The sequence below is a fragment of the Ursus americanus genome, chromosome 28 (assembly GCF_024610735.1).
Source record: "Ursus americanus isolate L20-20 chromosome 28, mUrsAme1.1.p, whole genome shotgun sequence".
Taxonomy (NCBI): Eukaryota; Metazoa; Chordata; class Mammalia; order Carnivora; family Ursidae; genus Ursus; species Ursus americanus.
This window is the reverse complement of record NC_142154.1, coordinates 9719082-9737763: the sequence shown is the minus strand read 5'-3', so window position 1 is coordinate 9737763 and position 18682 is coordinate 9719082. Positions and strand designations below refer to the sequence as shown.

General features: G+C 45.4%; 1 protein-coding gene and 1 pseudogene across 2 annotated transcripts in view; both read right to left on the bottom strand.

Moving 5' to 3' along the window:
- Positions 1-1998, bottom strand: part of LOC123802384 (S-formylglutathione hydrolase pseudogene) — a 52983-nt pseudogene extending 50985 nt beyond the window's left edge.
- A 7800-nt stretch (positions 1999-9798) lies between these two features.
- The window catches only part of SV2B (synaptic vesicle glycoprotein 2B), a 175172-nt gene continuing 166288 nt past the window's right edge, over positions 9799-18682 (bottom strand). For both annotated transcript variants that reach the window (XM_087856655.1, XM_045813145.2), the window contains exons 12-13: positions 15316-15475; positions 9799-12889 (exon numbers count right to left, since the gene is read on the bottom strand). In XM_087856655.1, the coding sequence (XP_087712781.1) occupies positions 12706-12889; positions 15316-15475 (344 nt within the window). In that variant the 3' untranslated portion in view covers positions 9799-12705. The remainder of the gene's footprint in view (positions 12890-15315; positions 15476-18682) is intronic.

Here is an 18682-nt window from a genome sequence, read left to right as displayed (position 1 = left end):
AAAGTATTTGTCCTGACGCATCTCCTACCCCTGCTCCCCGCCGTGATAGGTGATGTGCAAGAAGCCTTCCCAGGGAGGCGATCCTTATCTCCTTCTCCTTTTCCTAGCCTGTGTTAGCCTGGAGTAGAGCCTGAGACAAAGGCTGATGTCAGAGTTGTTTATTTCGGAGAATAATTCCAGTGAGCAGGACGGAGGGACAGGGGGAGGGAGAGGAGACTAAGGAAACCAACACAAAGAGGTATTTATTTGCAGGGTTGCCCAGGTGGCTCAGTCAGCTGCGTGCCCGACTCTTGATTTCAGCTCAGGTCATGATCTCAGGGTTCTGGGATCAAGCCCCACAATGCGCTCCATGCTTAGTAAGGAATCTGCTTGAGAGTCTCTCTCTCCTCCCTCTGTTCCTCCCCCTCCTCTCTCTCTCAGATAAATAAATAAAATATTTAAAAAGAAAAAAAAAAGATATTTTCATTCTCTAATTTGCCCTCACTCCTGCGAACTTACACGGTATCGCCTGAGAAGTCATGAAATGTGTCTCTGAATCATCCTCCAGGACTAAGAAAGGGGAAAGCATTTATCCTAGGTTTCTGTCCCCTGATGGTCCAGGGCTTCCCCTGCGGGGCAAGGACTCCCCTCTGTTTTAGAGTGGGGCATTCGTGAGTACTGAGCACTTCTTTGGGTGTGCCATGCTGCAGAGTCAGAAATTCCAGAGGCAGGAGGCAGGAGGTCCCCCGCAGGGACCTGAGTTAGGTGCGGTCAGGTCACACCTGCAGGAAACTGCGGGAAAGCCTGTGTGGATTGCTTGCCACAGCATCATTAATTGAAATGAGGCAAAGCCAAGAGGATTCAATGTAGGTATTCAGTCCCCTCATCAGAGATGTCACAGTGAGGGCAGAGGCTAGGCGGACGCCCTTCTGGAACCCTTGGTCATTCCTTGGGCCTGTGGTATTAAAGACCTGGCTGTCCCTCCCTGATCAGATGCAGTTCCCCATTTCCCTCCTTAGAATCTTCTCCAACTACTGTGATGTGCTGAATGTACATTGATGTGAACTTTCTGCATTCTCAGGCATGAATCCCGTCTCCCTCTGACCTGTTGGAATGCACGGTGGGGACCTACGCCTATAATCCATGATTCTGCGCCTTTTCAGTTTTCCCCTGTTGGAGGAATCAGAATTTCCGAACCTGCTCTCCTTCTGTCTTCCTAGAATTTCTCACGATGACCTCTTTTATGCTTCTGTGTGCCCCACCTGCTGTCCCTTCTGACTTGGCCTCCATCCACGTCCTGGCCTCCTCCTCACCTTCTGTGCTCTTCTGTGTCCATCACCTCATTCATTCTTTCTGTCTCTCCTCTTGATCCTCTTTCCTTTAGGCTAGTTTCCCAGGGGGAAAATCCTCTATGCGGTGAAAATTACATGGGAGAACTTCATGCATGTGCAATATTGATTTTTAAGCAAGGTTATGTAAATTGTGGATAGTCCATTATCTTGCTTGCCAAAATTCCTTTAACAAAATCATGAAGTTGAAGTTCTTTAATCTAAGGCAGGCAAAAAAAAAAAAAGAGGAACTACATACGATCAAATCATGAAAGCATATGATTCTGGAACATTCTATTGGTGCCTCAGGCATTGCGGTCAGACTCAATGAGACCCTAATACTAGAATTTTGGAAGAGACATCAATTTCTGCTAAACTTCGCTCAGGCTTCTTACACCTGTTTTCTATGTTGGAAACCTGAACCTCCCTCTGTCATTCTTCACATGGCGCATGGCCTAGGTCTCTAAGTTTCCTGTAAAGTGGGTCATATTTACAGTAATCAACTATGTCTCTTAAAATTTCCTCTGGGCTGTTAATTTAGGATTTCCAATTCCATTAAGAGTCTCACCTGGTTATTTCTGGAAGAGGTGCCACACGTTTGCGTGTAAGAGCTTTCCTCAAGTTCATCTGCCAGCTTCGGTTCCCCGCTTTGATGTACAGTCCTCCACAAAGCCGTCCCCACTAGCGCCATTGCTAGGGTTGCTGCTCACAGCCCCACGACCTCCCCATCCCCCCTCCAAGTCTCCCATGCAAGTCCAAGGAGTAGCCAGTGACCCATCTCTCAGACACTGTCTTCCCCACCCTTCTTTCTCCTAGGCATGGACCACACAACTGTCTCTGCTCTTTTCCAGCCAAAAAGGATTCTGCGACGCAGGAAACCCAGGTTCCCGGAATGCAAGGAAGGTCCATTTCATGATACACACCGGGACTCACACTTAGGCACATTTCCAGATCCTTCACCCATCTGTCTTTTCTGGTCTCCTTTCTCTGGGTGCTCATCTTTAGCTGTGGAACATTCTGCAAATGGCATGGTGTACTGTGAACTTTCTACACACTAGCTGGTACTCTTTCTACCCATTGGCTTCAGAGAATTCATTGTACTGAATAGATGAAACAGGAAACACTTTTTTTTTTTCTTAGAACTACAAATTCAAGGAAAGGAAGGCAAAAGGGGGGAAAGCACCTAACATTTACAGACATTGGATGAGAAAAAGGAGGCTCAGAGAGGTCTCTCACTTGCCCAAGTTTACCCATCTAGTAAATGACAGAACCAGGATTTGAACCCTGGGAATTTCTAGCTACACACATCTCTCTCTCTCTCTCTCTCTCTCTCAATTTCCGGCCTCTCCGATTATCTTCTTTTACAGTTTCCATGTTATAGCTAAATGAAATTTCCTGTCACTATTTTGTAAATATCTCAGTTAACATCTGAACATAAATCTTTTCCATGGAAACTTCATTTTTCTTTTTTTCTTTAAGTTAGCCTTGAGCCCAGATTTCAGATTCCCCTCCACATCACAGTTATAGGTTACCTGGTGCTTTTTCCTCCAGCAAAAGCCACTGTGGGGAGCAAGCAAAGTACAGACTGTCAAGAGTCTCAAAATGAAACATACCTAATATTACATGCATCTTCTTCCTTGTGTCCTACCAAGACTCGCACTCAAAAATTATATTTCTGTGTTTTGCTTTGTAAGCATTCCCTAGGAGACACTGTTCTTACTGTAGAAAGTCAAAACTTGGAGGGGTCTTACACCCATTTCTCCACCTCCTCTATCTTAAAGATGAGGACATTGGGATTAAGCAACCAGCCCAAGACCTCACAGCCTTTCCCTCAATCACGCAAGTTAGGAGTAGAGCCAAGAACCTCTGGGCTTCCAGGCTGAACCTCTCCTAGTGTATCGGACCACCTTTCCACGGATGGGTTGTGCTGGAAAGATTTGTTGCCATGACCTCAGGGCAGTGGCTACATGTATTTAAATATGGTTAATGTCAGAAGTGGAGGGGCTCAATCTCTGAGTAGACACATTATGAATACACAAAGCCCCACTCACTTCTGCCTTCTCATTTATAACACTTCATCTTCACAAGTTCCCAGGCATACCCCGAAATCACCCAGCAACAGTAAATGGGGAAGGACTCGTTAAATAAGCATGGGTTAAATGCCAGCCATCTGCTAGGATGGTGTTAGATGTTTCTACATGGGCCTTTAATAAATTTTTGCTAAACCTAATCTAGACTAGTGCCCCACCAAGATTAGGAAGGTCTTTCGATGTTGGCTGGAGTACATTACGCATGGTGGAAGAATACCCTGGGCTCTCCAGAAAATGTGTTCTGGAATCATCTCTACATTTGGGATGCACCTTAAAGAAAAGAGGGAAATATGCATGGTTTTGCAAAAGCTGTCTCATTCCACTGGACAGAGACAGGGACGAAAGACCAACCAACCCTGGAGTAGAACCGGCCTTCATCTTCAAGGTAGTTACTGCCCTCTAGTGTTATAGGACTCAAGCAAACAGGTCTGAATCCAGCCTCACAGTTTTTCAACTAACAGCAAGTCTCAGCAGCCTTAGGAAGTCCTTGGAAAACACCACCAGAAAGAGATGCCACACTGAGGTTGACCAGTTGCTGCCCCCAAGGCTTCTACTCAGCCGATTCACACTGGTACTTCTATACTTGTTAAAATACTGAAATGCTTCTATACTGGTTGGCAAAGAGCCACTACCCTATGCCTCCTGAATCCCCACCACCACCCCAGAACCAGGACTCTCCCTTGGGCACCCCCCCTTGAGCTCCCCACCATCCAATAACGCTTTGACACTTGGCAAAGCAAGGGACCCCCAAGACCCTGATCCAGCGCTATGGATGCTGTGTTAGGTCAGTGTTTGAGTCCATCCAGTGATTAAATATTTTAAATGTGACACTTAACTGCTTCTCACCGTCCAACTATCGTGATTCTTCATCTGTCCATTCAGCATTGATCGAGGAGTGTTCTATTAAATAATCACCATCCTGTGGCATTCTCTGAACTTGAGATGGCTTCTAATTTGGTTAATACTGTCCCGGTGGCCTGGAAACACCTACAGCCAACGACTAATCTATACCCAGGCTTCTTTGGGAGGAATTCAGGGGAATGATTATACTATACTGTATGCCCGGCGATAAGGGACCAGTCCTTGGCTTCACCTCTTAATAGCTCTTTGACCTTTTGCGAGCTACTCTGCCTTTCTACATTTCAGGTTTCCCGTCTCTAAAGGGAAAAAAACCAACACTTAACATCATTAGGTTATTATGATAATTAAAGGAGGTAATCTTTTTCACATTCCTTGTCATACACTAAGCCCTCAAGAAGGGTTGGCTAATATGTCGCTCACAGAGCTTAAACGTTAAAATTTTCATCACCAATCACCAAATCAACTGTTTCTACTATTTTAATAGACTAAAGAACAAAAACGCCTAGGTCATCGGAGCAATTCCACTTTCCAGGGACAGTCAGACGGAAAACACTTAAAGACAGAGGGAAACTAGAGCGTGAAAAAGAGGAAAACAAAAATGGCTCTGGTCACTGTGCCCTGGCAGTGTGAGCTTAATCATTCAGTGGATGTATTTACTGCACACGGCATTGTTGACAGACGCATCCAAACGGCTCTAGATGGACCTATGGCAGGGGTTTATCCATCTGGTCATCGGCCGAGTCGTTGCAACCCTTGGTAAGGGGTCCCTCTCCCCAACACCTGCAGGCTTCCTTTTCATGGTTCACAGCATGTGGCTCTGTTCTCCTCGCAGCCATGCAACGGAGCACGGCTCAGTATGACACAGGTCTGTGAAATATACCTGACCTTTCGTCATCTCAACTTGAAGGTGCTTTACAGAAGGATGGCAGGCTTCCAAAGAAACACATCCTTCCTCCACTGGCTGTATGGCAGTGTGGTTCATCAACAGTGATGGTATTACAAATGCCTTCTATCCCACAAAGTACTCTTTACAAATCTTAGAGCACTTCATAGGGCCACCAAGAAGGAGAGATTGCCTTTGACTTTTTCCCGGACACCAGGGTTCCAGGAGCAAATTGCCATAGCAGACATCACTGCTTAACCTCTCTGCCCGACAGACTAGAAAAAGTGTTCCACCCAATCAAAGGACTGAGATAGCCACGTTTGTAGCAGTGGCTGAAGAAAAGATTCAAAACCGTTGACCAAACATTCAGGAACACCATGAATAGTCACCCACATCTGAAAACTTTTGACTTCTCCCCCAAAATGGCATGTCTCTCAGCCGCCCTCCCACCAGAAAATAAAAACTCTTAATCCCCCATCATGGCTCTTTGGAGCCTGGAGGCTTAGTTTGGACTTTCCAAATATAGCTTAGTACTTTAAATAGAAAAAAGATTCATCAGCACAAATCGGTATGGAAAGATGGACCAGTAAACTTCCTAATACCTGAGCCTGCTGCTTTACCTGCCTAACCCATCACCTCAAGAACAGAGAAGGGGTAACAAAAGTACAAACACTCCCTTCATCTCTCAGGTTCGGGGACCTCCACGATTCAGATGGACCAAAAAGCTGGGACCAAATCTCATGCAGAAAAATAACTTTATATACTCCATTCCTGAAACTGGAAATGTACAGGTCAGCTATTTCAATGTTTGACCCCATTTGAAATGTAGTGGAATTGACAAATCTGCATTTAGCTACTTGGTCAGTGTTTCACACGTATAAATTTTAAAATATCTTTTAGATTTTTATCCCTTATGTGAAAATAGCCCAAATCAAAACTGACTAATCCATGGCATGTAGATTAAGCAATAAGAGTTTTCAGATCTAGATGCTGTGGGAGGTATTTTTTTTTTATTTTGGTATGTTATGAATACCTCCCATTCCCCAAAATGTAACTTTAAAATGTTGAGCTATCTTTCAAAATAATGTGTTAAATATGCTGGATACACATCAATACCCTTTCTATGCTTCACTCGTGACAGCCTTGGTTCTAACACACATCTCAGCAATGGACAACCTGTATTCCGATTGCAAATCTTTGGGCCACCTGGGTGGCTCAGTTGGTTGAGCACTTGACTCTTAGTCTGCTCGGGTAGTGATCTCAGGGTCTTGAGATCAAGGCCCGCATCTGGCTCTGTGCTCAGCACGGAGTCTGCTTGGGATTCTCTCTCCCTCTCCCTCTGCCCCGCCCACTCATGCTCTCTCTCTTTCTCAAATAAATAAATAAATCTTTTTAAAAAATCTTTGGTTTCTAGTTTTTTTCCACTGTAAAATATATAGACTGTAGGCTTCTGTAAATTGTCCTTATTAAAATCATTAGTACAAGGACAAGCAAATCAGCTATCAGTGATCCACTCCAAACATTGGTTATACTTGGGTTTTCTTGACCCCAACTGACCAACTCCAAATTGAAAAGAAAGCTATATCATAAAACACATTTTACAGTTTAGTTTTATCACTTTCAAATATTTTTGAGGTTGATAGAATTTGCTTTGTAATTCTTGGGAGAAACACGTTAATAAGTAAGAGTCACCTACAATGTGTTCATCTTTAGCTTACCACTTGTTTTCTGAGTATTTTTGAAGCAGTCTTTTGTGCTATAGTCCAAAGTCTGGTTTTCCCGCAAAGATCTTTTTACGGGTCTTTTGTTCATGCCCTATTGAAATCACACAGGCTGATTTTGAGAAATCGGCATAACTGAGATTCTATATCATATGTAAGAAGTGGAAGATGGGACCATGGGTTTGAGTGACAGTCACTGATTAAACAGACTCCCCTTCCCAGCAAAATTATCAAATATGGCGGCCACATTACCTTGGGTAGAGGACAGTCTCTTTCTGAAGGAGTACATCTTTATCATTTCTAAAAATTTAAAAATCATTTAAACCAGCAGGACCAGAGGTGCATGGACAGCTGAGTATGTGTTTCAGGTGAGGTGACAGGAACTCAGCTCATGGCTCAAAATTTCCAGAAGGTGTATTACAGTCCTGCTAAACAGAGCCCCTCTTCATTCCATAATTAGCCATGACATAACTTTTATTTCTCCACTTAACCTTTGTGGATAGCTCTAGTCTCTGTTTCATTTCATCATTAATCTTTTTAGAAACTTCATTGCTATCACCAAAACCATGCATAGAAATTTCCTCCCCATACTAATGCAAATTAAGTAAAATGTGCTATAAGCTTGCCTCAAATGCAAAGGGATTTATTTCCAAACTCCTCCTAGGGCTATACCTGAACGCCACACAGCTACCCACAAAAGCACAAGACTTTGGATGGGGTCAGGGAGGTGGGGACCACTTAAAGGTAGGGACCTGTGACCACGAGACACATGGGGGCCATTCTGTAAATATGTGTTGAATGAGGTCTAAGTAAAGGAATTTGTCCCACTCTGCCTTTCTCTTACCTAAAGGAAATATCTCTTCACCTTTTTCAAGAAACCTTTCCAAACCAAGTTCAGATTGACTGTCACAGGTCAGGTTCACACCTAGGCATGTCCTTATTACCACCCCCCCCCCCCCGTGCAGCCCTAGATCAGAGAAAGCTTTTAGTAGCAAAGAGAACCGATCTAAGGCCTAACGGATTACAATGTGCCAAAAATATATTTGTGTCTGTAAAAGTCATTACCTCATGGAAACAGGCAAAACAGAGCTCATCAACCCCCAGTGAAAGGGTGTCTACCCTCTGCTGAGCCCAGGAAATAATTAGAGACCTACAAATAGACATGGGCTCCTAAGTTCAAGGTCTGAGTGAACCCAAGCAGTTTCCAGGGAAGGGAGTGTTTTTACTGATGCTCTTCAGTTCCAGATGCTCTGCCCCTAGTGGACTGTCTCTGGACTTCGAGAAGATGGTGAGCATTTTTCAGGAGCTGTTAGCTTTTGTGAGTTTCGGGTTGGGCTAGACTTAAACGATCAGGGTACCAGAGCTTCCCAACCGATGAAATTGGTAGGCTGTCAGTGCTTCTCAAAATACGGCCCGAAGGCCTTACACCACCGCAACACCTGGGAGTTGTTAGAAATGCGTCTTCTCTGTTTCCACCCCAGCTGGGGGTGGGGCCCAGCAGTGTGAGTTTGAATGCCCCTCCAGGGGATTCTGATACACCCTAAGGTTCTAGAAGCATGAGCCACCCTCTCCTTTCTCCCCTCCTCCCTTAGCGGCAGGATCCTCAATTTGGAGGAAGGATGGCAATATACATATGGAAGCAACTGGAAGGAGCATCTAAAAGAAGTTTCAAGGGAGGAGGTCTTAGCTGGGAGGTGCTGCCCCTTGCCCCTTAACTCTTCCTTCTGCTTCCTGCCTGAACCGTGGATGTGAGGACCAGCAGGAAAATTGCCATCCCGGTCCCTGAGGTGGCCTCATGGAAAAAGTGCACTAAAAATTAAGGAATTGAGGAGCCTAAAGGCAGGAGTCTGTTCCAGACCACAAATCAGCCATACCAGCTATGGCTTTCTTTCCTCTGGATTTCCTTAATACGAGAGAGAGATGAACCTTTAACTTATTATGGATATACTCTAAACCTGCTGGTTGGGGCTTATCCAACCTAATCCTAACCAAACCCTAAAGACTGCGTCAGTGTTAGCTCAGATGCCCCCTAAAAGAGCCAAAGGTGAAAGTAGAAACCCCTTGCCCGGGACTCCTGGGAGCCTTGCCCACTACCCAGTGTCCTGCTTGAGTTCCGGGCCCCCATCCCTTCTTCCTTGTACAATCCTCTGCAAAGTCAACGAAGTAAAAACTGAGTACGTTCTGGAGAAAATGAGCTCGGGTGTCTTTTCCCTTACCTGGTTTATGAAGATAAGAAATGAGCACACTCCTTAAGGAAAAGAGAAACGGGAAAGAAAACAATGAGATTCAGAAATCCACAGTTGGCTGGTGGGGAAATGAGAATCCTCTTCCAAGCAGAAGGTGCATTTTACCGATGATAAGATCATCGCTCGTTGTTTTTATTGCCAACTTAATAACCATCTTGCCCACTTGCTCTACGTAGAAGGAGGCAGGAGGCAGGACCGGTGACCAGGGTTTTCACCGCTGGATCCCGCGGGGCTCAGCATGGAGCCTGGCACATGGTATGAGCACAGTAAGGATTTATTGTGACCAGATGGATTCATAAATACCAATCTTTTCATATATATGGTGATCCTTCCACTTATTCCAGGTAAGACAATCAAGTGAGTTGTCTATGAATGGCCTCTGGCAATGGAGGATAAATGTTTGTCTCGCGCTCCCATTCCTCAGAGACTCAACGGGAGGCCCGGTAGGAGGGGATTACTGACTGAGAGATTACTCCAGAATTATAGAGACAGCCTCACTGTAGGCTTTGTAACCCACTCCCCATGCTACATGTCTCCTGGGTCACATCGTTGGACCTCTCAATGTCCCCACATGCAAAATAAGATGAAAGACACAATTCTCAACAGGCCAACCCCAACCGATCCAATCAGCTTAGGAATCCAGAAGAAACCTTAGTGTCTGGAAATAACCTCTAGCCTCAGTTCTTGAAGGTTTGTTTATAGTTATTTTTATTATTATTTTTAATGAGCTAATACAAGGTAGCAGGGACCCTGGGAACGTGGTACTTTATCACATGACCTCGGGTGCGTGTGCTATGGACTTCACAAATAGGCACAGAGCTTTCACTAATTATTTCCAATAAAACAGAAGGTCCAAAATCAGCATCAAGAGATGACACAACACGGTTGAGGCTGTTAAAAGTAACGACTCCCAAAACGGCATCATAAAATACGTCGTGAACCGTGAACGCTTTGCTCAACGAAGGAGAACCTCGTCCTTCCGCGCAGCAAGGATGCCACTGGAAGTTTCTCGGGGTAGAACACGAAATGAAAAAGAAGTGCCTGGCCAGGGATGCTGTACATTATCCCCCAATAACCTGCCACAGAGACTATTTTTAAAGAAGCATTTATCTCAGCAGGAATGACAGCGTTGAAGAAGTGGCCAGGTACCAGCACTAGGCAATCCTTCACGGACGGGGAAAGGCTGCAGAGCCTGGCTGCACCCTTTACAAAGGGCTACGTGATGGATGAGAGAGGAACTGCCCTTGGTTGGTTAGGTGGTTGGTTTAAGGAGCCATAAAGGTAATGCAGAAGTTAGAGCTTGAAAACCAAATGGAATTTACCCCCAAATTATGGCAGCCACCTCAACACTCAAAAATTAATCAGACATGAGATTTACAAGATCCATCTTAACTACAAATGCAGACTCTACCTGCTTTGTAAATTTCTTAAGCGGTAGAGGCTCAGTAAATCGTATCATCCCATTGAAGAATAATGTTACAAGGGATGCGGCCATCTCCGTTTACACGATTCTCTCCAACGAACCTAGCCACTGCATTTCACATGGTCAGAGTACAGAAAGTATTTTACAGCTATGTTACATTGGGACTCTCCTTATTGATGTAGCCTTTATGTTAGGGGACTCCTATAAAACACTGAGAGAAATGTTAATACACAATAGTATATTTATATACTGGGGGGTCAGGGTGTCATATTGGAGTTGACATGTCTTCCTTCCCTGCAAAGAAAAAAAGAGGGAATAAAGAGGTAGGAGACAAGAGAAAGCAGAGTCAACATTTTAACCATTAAAACTGATCTCAGATCCAAGGTGGAAAGGTGTTGTAATATTTACTCTTTCCTCCTGTCTACCTGTTACTCCAGAGAACAACAGAAAGAGGGCCTGAAGCGGTCCTGGAGCCTAAGTGTCTCCCCAAAGCTGAGCAAACACGCCATGGGGTCATCATTATCCTGCTTCAGTTTCTGGTGATTTCGGATAGGGACCGTGTGGCACTTGACAGCACTGAGAACACTGCAAATCAACTCGAAGCATGAGTTCTTGCAAACTGCTGTTCACCTGGCCCCGGCCAGTCCACCTCCAGGGACGAGAGCTCACAGCTCACTGCCCTCCCAAGCTGGAGAGTTCCAGTGTAAGAAACCTTCCTTTGCTGTGTTGTCAAGACTTCAGTCTATTGCTGACCCTTGCCAAAGCAGTTTTCCTGTGTTGCCCACCCCACCCCACCCCCACCCCCATGCATGTTCCAAACAGGTCTCAGAAAAGAATTCATTTGGAGCACTGAAGGGAAACATGCTTGACATCCACTGCATGCCCTAATTCCCATGCCACTGACATCTGTTTTCAAAGGTCCTGAACCGAGACACACAGCATCGATTTCTCATGGGACCTGGCCATGATAACAAATACAGATCATGTTTTACAGCTAAAAGAAACAAAAAGAATTTACGCTTTGGAGAACTGTGGCTACACTTTCCCATCTCTCCCTCAATCCCTCATGTTGTCCGCTGTATTTTATTCTTGCCTATAAAGAGAGTGCCAGAGGCCCCTGAACCCTTCTGTTGTTTCTGGGGAAGCAGCAGCGTCTAATGCCGGTACCCACGATGGTGAGCTTGTTTCGCAAGTGATCTGCGTAAGAGAGAAAAGGAACTACTCCACCTACACGAAGAAAAGTGCCTGGATTAAGCGAACTGTACAACGTGAGTTTGTGACGTGCATCCTCCTGACAGCGAGTTAAATGGCTATAAGATATTGTGCTTGCATTTCATTCAACCAGACCCAATTTCCTGGGACCCCAAACACCAACTCCTCCCAAAATATGGCTAAAACGCTGGCAAATATTTGCAGGTACCATTTCTGCAAATGAAACCCAGATAGAGTTTATGTACAAAGTTAGTTTACAGAATACCTATCACATTGAGTTTCTTTGAAGAGATCGAAACAGGAATAAATAGCATATCCTTCAATTCACCACCTCGTCGTCATGGAAAACCTAGGACGCTTGGTTGAGGGGAGAGTAGATTTCTATAGATATTTCTCAAATTTTTGGTTTTCTATATTAGAGTATCTTCAATGCCATTGTGCCAATTTTCCCATGGAACATTGGATCGGTGATACTTTTAAATGCAAAAATATAAGTATCCTGTACGTCCGGCCCAATATTTCTATGATGACTCTAACTTCACCTGGCAAGTCAGTTTGTTAGGTCATTGGGCTCTGAGAAACTTTATGGAGGAGGAGCTTAAATGTTTCTCGCCCTCAAATTCATTTTGAAATGCAAATAAGTCCTTGCACCTCACTCTGGGGAATATACACTCCTTGCTCTGTGTATGCACCCACTGGAAGATGTGATCCTTCTTCCCCTGCGTGGGCTGGGGAGACCCGAAGCCAAGAACACAGCTCTGGGATTCTAAAGGTGATTCAGGACACCCCCAGATCAGTCACCTGAGTTACACACGTATTGACAGCTGAAATGGGTCCTAAGCCAGGAGTCACAAAATTAACTTCTCCTCCTGCGTCCTCTGCACAGTGACAGACAGGAAGCGTGGGTGCACTTAACGTTCCTGGATAAGGTTCTTCCACCATTTTCTTTCCCCAGAGGTTGTTCACATCAGGACCTGTTCTCGGGTCTCTGGCAGCCGAAGAGCAATCAGGCCACCCCCAACGAGAGATGCTGCGGCCAGAAGAATGGGAACCACTTTGGTTATCCCAACAAAAGAAGCAAAGATGGTGTTTCCCAGGATGGCGCCAAATTTGCATAATCCATTAAGGATGCCAAAGGCTGTTGCCCTGTGAAAGAAGAAGAGAGTAATCATTCTAAAAGATGAACCAGACCTCCTTGGATGAGAGTGACTGGGTCCTTTCTTTCCCTTGTTGTGAGGGAAGGTATAGTGAAGGTGTGGGAGGGAACTTTTGTTGCTAAATGTCAAAGTCGAACATTCTCATTTTAATCAAATTTGGAAATACAGACTAACATAAAGGTGCAAAGGTTTATAACCCCAACACTGAAAGGCAATCACCACTATAACACTCCGGAGTATTTCCTTCACACTTGTTTTCTTTCTCTTTTCAAATATTATCTCTTTGAAATTGTCACAGATAAGACATGCATATTGTGAAACACTGAAAAAAACAGAGAGAATGAAGCAGAAAGTGTCACTGTTCCTCCTTAATAACACCCAGACCCTCCTATGGCAGACACTGCTAGATGTCCCTAACTCGCATTTCTCCAAACATAGACTACATTTCCCAGACTCCCTTGCTGTGGACTCTGGCCATGTGACTATGTTTTTAGCCAATGGGATGTAAGTGCAAGTGGCAGCTCCCGAGAAATTTCCTTGAGAGATGTCATGAGTGGTACTTTTTGCTCTCTTCTCTTCCATTTTTCTTCCTTCCATCCTGCTTCCAAAAATGTAGATGGTCTCATCTTGGCGCATGGCTGAGTTCATGAAAGGGTGATCAACAAGATGAAAAGAGCCTGCCAGTGCCTGCTCTTGACTTCTACAGGAGAGAAAAAGGAAATTCCTACCCTTCCTAAGGCTGCAGTTATTTGAGATTTCTGTCATCTGTGGCAAAATCCTAATTATTGTCCTTCGATCACACTTCTGAGGGGCAACTATTATTTTTTTTTAATTTTTTTTCTTTTTTTTAGTAATCTCTACATCCAACGTGGGGCTCAAACTCACTACCCCGTCATCAAAAGTCACACAGTCTACTGACTAAGCCAGCCAGGTGTCTCCTCAGTGACAACTGATCTTAATCATCTGTCCTCTCATGACTCCATCTGTATACAGAGACTATATTCCCAACACCAGCTTTCTTCTACTGACGCAAAATATTTCTTTTTCATACCACAGGTTTATTAAGAATGTGTTCGTATTTTTGTACATGAATTTTTTTTTACATTTTTAATCATGTTATATATAACTAGCCTCCAATTTCAATCTTTTTGTCTTCAGAATTTTCTTGGATATTTTCACATGTGTATTTTTCCAAATGAAACTTCCAAAGTGGTCCCAAGCTTCCAGAGGGAAGGAAAAAAAAAAATCTCATTGAATTCTGAGGGGACTCTTTGAAGTTAGAAGGAAACAAAAGAAGATCTGAAATTTATGTAAGAATAAATCTTCTTAGAATTTCAGAAAGTATATCTTGACATATATGTAAGTCTTCTGTTTTATCTCGCAGGAAAGCTTTATGGTTTTCTTCACATAAGTGTTTCATCTTTCTTATTGTTCCTTATAGTCTTATATTCCTAGATATTTTATGATTTCTGCTATTATGAAATGGAATTCAGTTTTACTTTTAAATGTTTGGATACATTTTTAAATCCCATATGTTATTAAGTTAGTTTTATTACTGACTACCTTATCAAATTATTTTACTGTTTCTAACAGTCTCTTTAGTTAATTGTCTTGGGTTTCTTAGATGTAAAAATCATATACCATTGAAATAATGATAATTTTTCCTCCTCTTATTTTTTGTAAAACTTAGAAGTTCTTTGGTTCAGGAGAGAGGGGCTCCAAATACGGGCTACTGTGCTTTGCCGTAGCTATCCATCTTCTAATTCCTCTGTCACCAATTTGGGGCATACCATTAAGAAGTTTCGCAGAATTTCCTTTACCTTCCACATCACTTCGCACTCCTTTTTGACCATAGGACCACTTACCCGCCATCCTTAAAATTCACAGCTCCCTCTCCATAAGGAGAGATGACTGCTACCTAATGGCTTTGACCCTATGCCTTTCAAACAGGCCTCTTTCCATACGACTTGCACAAAAATAAAAGTAAGCACCGGGCATTCCTACCACATTGTTTGCAAATGCCCTAGACCATCAGGAGTCATCCCCACCTTTATCTGCCCTGCCTCTCCCCCACCCTTTGCTTATCTAGTTCTTCCCCTTTTCCCCCTCTCTCCCAATACTCTCACCTCTCTGGAGTGCATGATACCTATGGCGTCACCCTCATTTCTCTCTCCCGAACATGGCTTGTACTTGTCCTTTGTACTTGGCCCCTCACCCCACATCATCAGACTTTAGCCTGCTCACCGCTATGCCTATGCCAGCCCCCATGCAAGAGAAACTCAACCACCAAAGAGATGCTTGGCCCATGAAACACCAGAAGGCCAAGATGGCTGTGGGGAAGGATGTTGGAATGGGTAGACTTCTGGCCCAAGAAGTCTGAACACGTCCCAGAGGGGAGCCCAGGGAAGAACCGACCTCTGGTTGGTGGGATACAGCTCCACCGTGATCACATCCAGAGCATTCCAGGCGGCAATGCTGGTGCCACAGAACAGGCACTGCCAGCCAATCATCGCAGACTCGCTGTTGCCAAAAAACAGGAAGAAGCAGCAGACCGCCGAGATTAGCATGGAGCCACCTACGGGGGGAGGTCAAGGGCAGGAAAAAAAACCATGAAGCCCATGTCTTAGACAAGACTGCCACCCATAGGCCTTCCCCTCTCCCATCCTCACAGGTGTGCCTGAAGTAACAGATTACCTCAAGTCACAGGTCCATCTCTACCCAGAGAAAGCGCAGCTTGACCCCCCACACACACACAGATGGCACTCCAGCCACGGGATTAGAGCCTTTTGCAGGGGTCATGTCACCAGAGTTAGCCTTCTGGAAGGATTGTGAAATCTTCCCTCTGCGGAGTTGCCCAGCCCGGAATTACTGGGGAGGAGGCTGAGGGCACATTCCTTGAGAATCTGTTATGTCCCAGACATCGTTCGGGGTGCCTGAGACACAGCAGTGTCAAAAAATCCTCGTGGAGCTTACATGCTATTGGGAACAGAACTATAAATGAGCTGCAGAAGAAAACCGGAAGGGCCCTGCTGTTGATTCTCCATGTATCCTATCTCCACTCCAGATATCTGATCTGCCCTTCTCAGCCCTGCCCCGGGCCCTGAGAAGTTAACCCCAGGGACTGCATACCTGCGGCTCCCTCGTCAGCTGGGAACAGATAGGGGTTGGAGTATTTCCTCCGGATTCCTGTCTATCTATAAAGCCCTTTTTTGGTCATGGCCTCATCCCCTCCCAAGCCTAGAGATCCTTCCAGAAGCCTCCACCTCCCTGCTTCCAGCTCTCCCTGGGCTCTGTGAGTGCCGTCTTCTCCCTGCAATCCTAGGGGTGGTAGCTGCTGCCAGTTTTGCTAACATCCGGGTATCTCATCTGCCTTATTTGTTTCATAACCCTGTTCCCCCCCCCCGCCCCCCGCCTCAAAAGCCACATCCCATCCATAAAGTCTCTTCACTAGAACTATCTGGAGTGGATTCTTTTTCCCACCAGCACTCTGGCTGATACGACTCATGATAAGAGGTCTCATTGAAAGAAGGCCATGTCAAATGCTGTCCAAATCCATTCCATCCATCCCAGAAGAGCTTGGGGAGTGTGGAGTGGATGCAGGACAGGGACCAGGAGTATGGCTGGAAATGCAGCGGGAATAGTTAGCAGAAGGAAAGAAAGCGGCTTCCAAACAACCAGCTGGGAAACAGGCCAATGCTCCCCCGCCAGGCATCAGGACCCTGGGGGACCCGTTGCCAAGAAGCCATGTTGGTGGCCTGGCCTCCCCCACAAGGGCTTCCTGAGGGGGTGAAGGGGGCTCTGCCTGGAATCTCCCCCTCAGATCTGGAGCTCCCAACACTGATGCCAAACCCGACTGAGGAGCTGGGACATGGTAACTGTCACCTGAATTCTGCGGATTCTTGGAAGGGGCAGGGCTATGAGCAGGTCACCTGGTAACATCTTCCCAAACAGCTAGGAAGGAGGCAAACATCTACAGGACCACAAGTGCCTTGGGAACCATATCATCTAAACACATGCCTTCTTCAAATTGGCCAGCCATGGCACCTGGCTTACAGTAAATGTTGACAAATGTTGATTGAATACAAAACATTACCATCAAATAAATCAAGCGATATTCAGGGAACTGACCTCTCAACGATGTTAGGTAATCCTACTGTAGATCCCTGTGGCCCACTGTACTTCCACTCTGTTAATTCTCATTTCCCTTGTGATGGAGAGGCCCGAGTTCAAGTCCCAGCTTCCCCTGCATGACCTTGAGCCAGTCTCCTCATCTCTCTGTGCTGCCTCACTTTCCCTATCTGTAAAATGTTGGCAACAAAATAGTACCTACCTCACCGAGTTATTGAGTGTTAAATATGTTAATATTTACAAAATGCTTGGCATGAAGCCTGACCTATAACACGTGTTTTATAAGTGTTTGTTCAATGAAATTTCTAGTTTATGTCTGTCTCTCCCAGTAGATCATCTGCTCCGTGAGCATGAGCAGGCTGTCGGTTTCGGTGACTGCTCCCTTCCCGTTGTCTGCAGGACACATCTGATGCCCCGGGAGATCTGAGAGGGAATTTGTCTAAGGAAATAGCTCTTTCCTTTCATGGAAAGACTATTTCCAAACAGGTCACCCACGTCCCATCGAGATGTGTATTCAGCATCCAGTGTGTGCTGTGCACTGAGAAAAGCACAGCTGGTCCGCCTCACGCCGGACCTTCTACTAAAGGTCGAAGAAAGAACTGTCTGAGCTCTTAACAGCGCAGCTCAGAAACAAAATACAGACATGAATGAAAGAGGGGGATCCAAAGAATGAGAAATAGTAGTTCCAGCTCTCCAGTTTGGGGCACGTGGCAGAAATCAGTTCTGATCTGGGATACATTCCTGACGCCAAGAAGGGGTGCAGCGGCCACGAAGGGGGTGTCCGCTCTCCGGCTGCCCTGCCTCCTCCCCTCGTCCAGCCTTCCTTCTGCCTCCATGGGGGAGCCTATGGCTGTTCCAGGGGGCGGGCCACGCCCCTGCACACGTGCATCCCCCCCACCTCTCGTAGACCCTGCTTTCCCAAGGACGTCCTGGGCTACCCCCAGGGCTCAACCATAGCATTCGCTGTTCAACCTGGGGCTGGAAAGGCCAGGGGCAGAACGACAGAAATGTCACCTGTCTACTCACACACCTTATCTCATTGGTGCAAACGAAGGTATTACTTTCACAATTGTGAAACAGAAGCTCAGAGAAGGAAAGGAAGGTGTGTAGACTGATAAAGCAAATGTCAGCAGAGATGGCCATCTGATTCCCAGTCCCTGTTCTTGCACTGTAAGCTACCTTCTGTGGAAAAGCTCGGGCATGAAGGAGTTAGTCAACCTTGCCCTTCCCCCAGGGGCTTCAGGTCTATCCAGCGCCCCACTCTGACCCTGGAGACAGCTCCATCTGCCATGCCTACATGTGACTCCATCCTCCCCACACGCTGCCTTTTTATGCTCACACTGCTGAATATTCATGCTACTTTTACAATAATAATATTCGATGAGACCCACACTGGCAAAAGATTCCCGTGCCAAGCTCTGATCAATGTGCTCTTCTCTGACAAAATGACTATGTGATTTATTTTATTTCCCTTTGAGCTTTGCTGCTAAGGAGTGGGTATTAATTCTCCTGATCTACTACAACCCTAGAGTAGACCCTTCATGGCGTGTGTATCAGCGTGTTGTTCTCCTCCCCACCCTGGCCTTACAATATATATATTCCTATATATGTTTTCCCTGGCCCTGGGTGTGTATGTTTTGTTTCTCACTTTCCG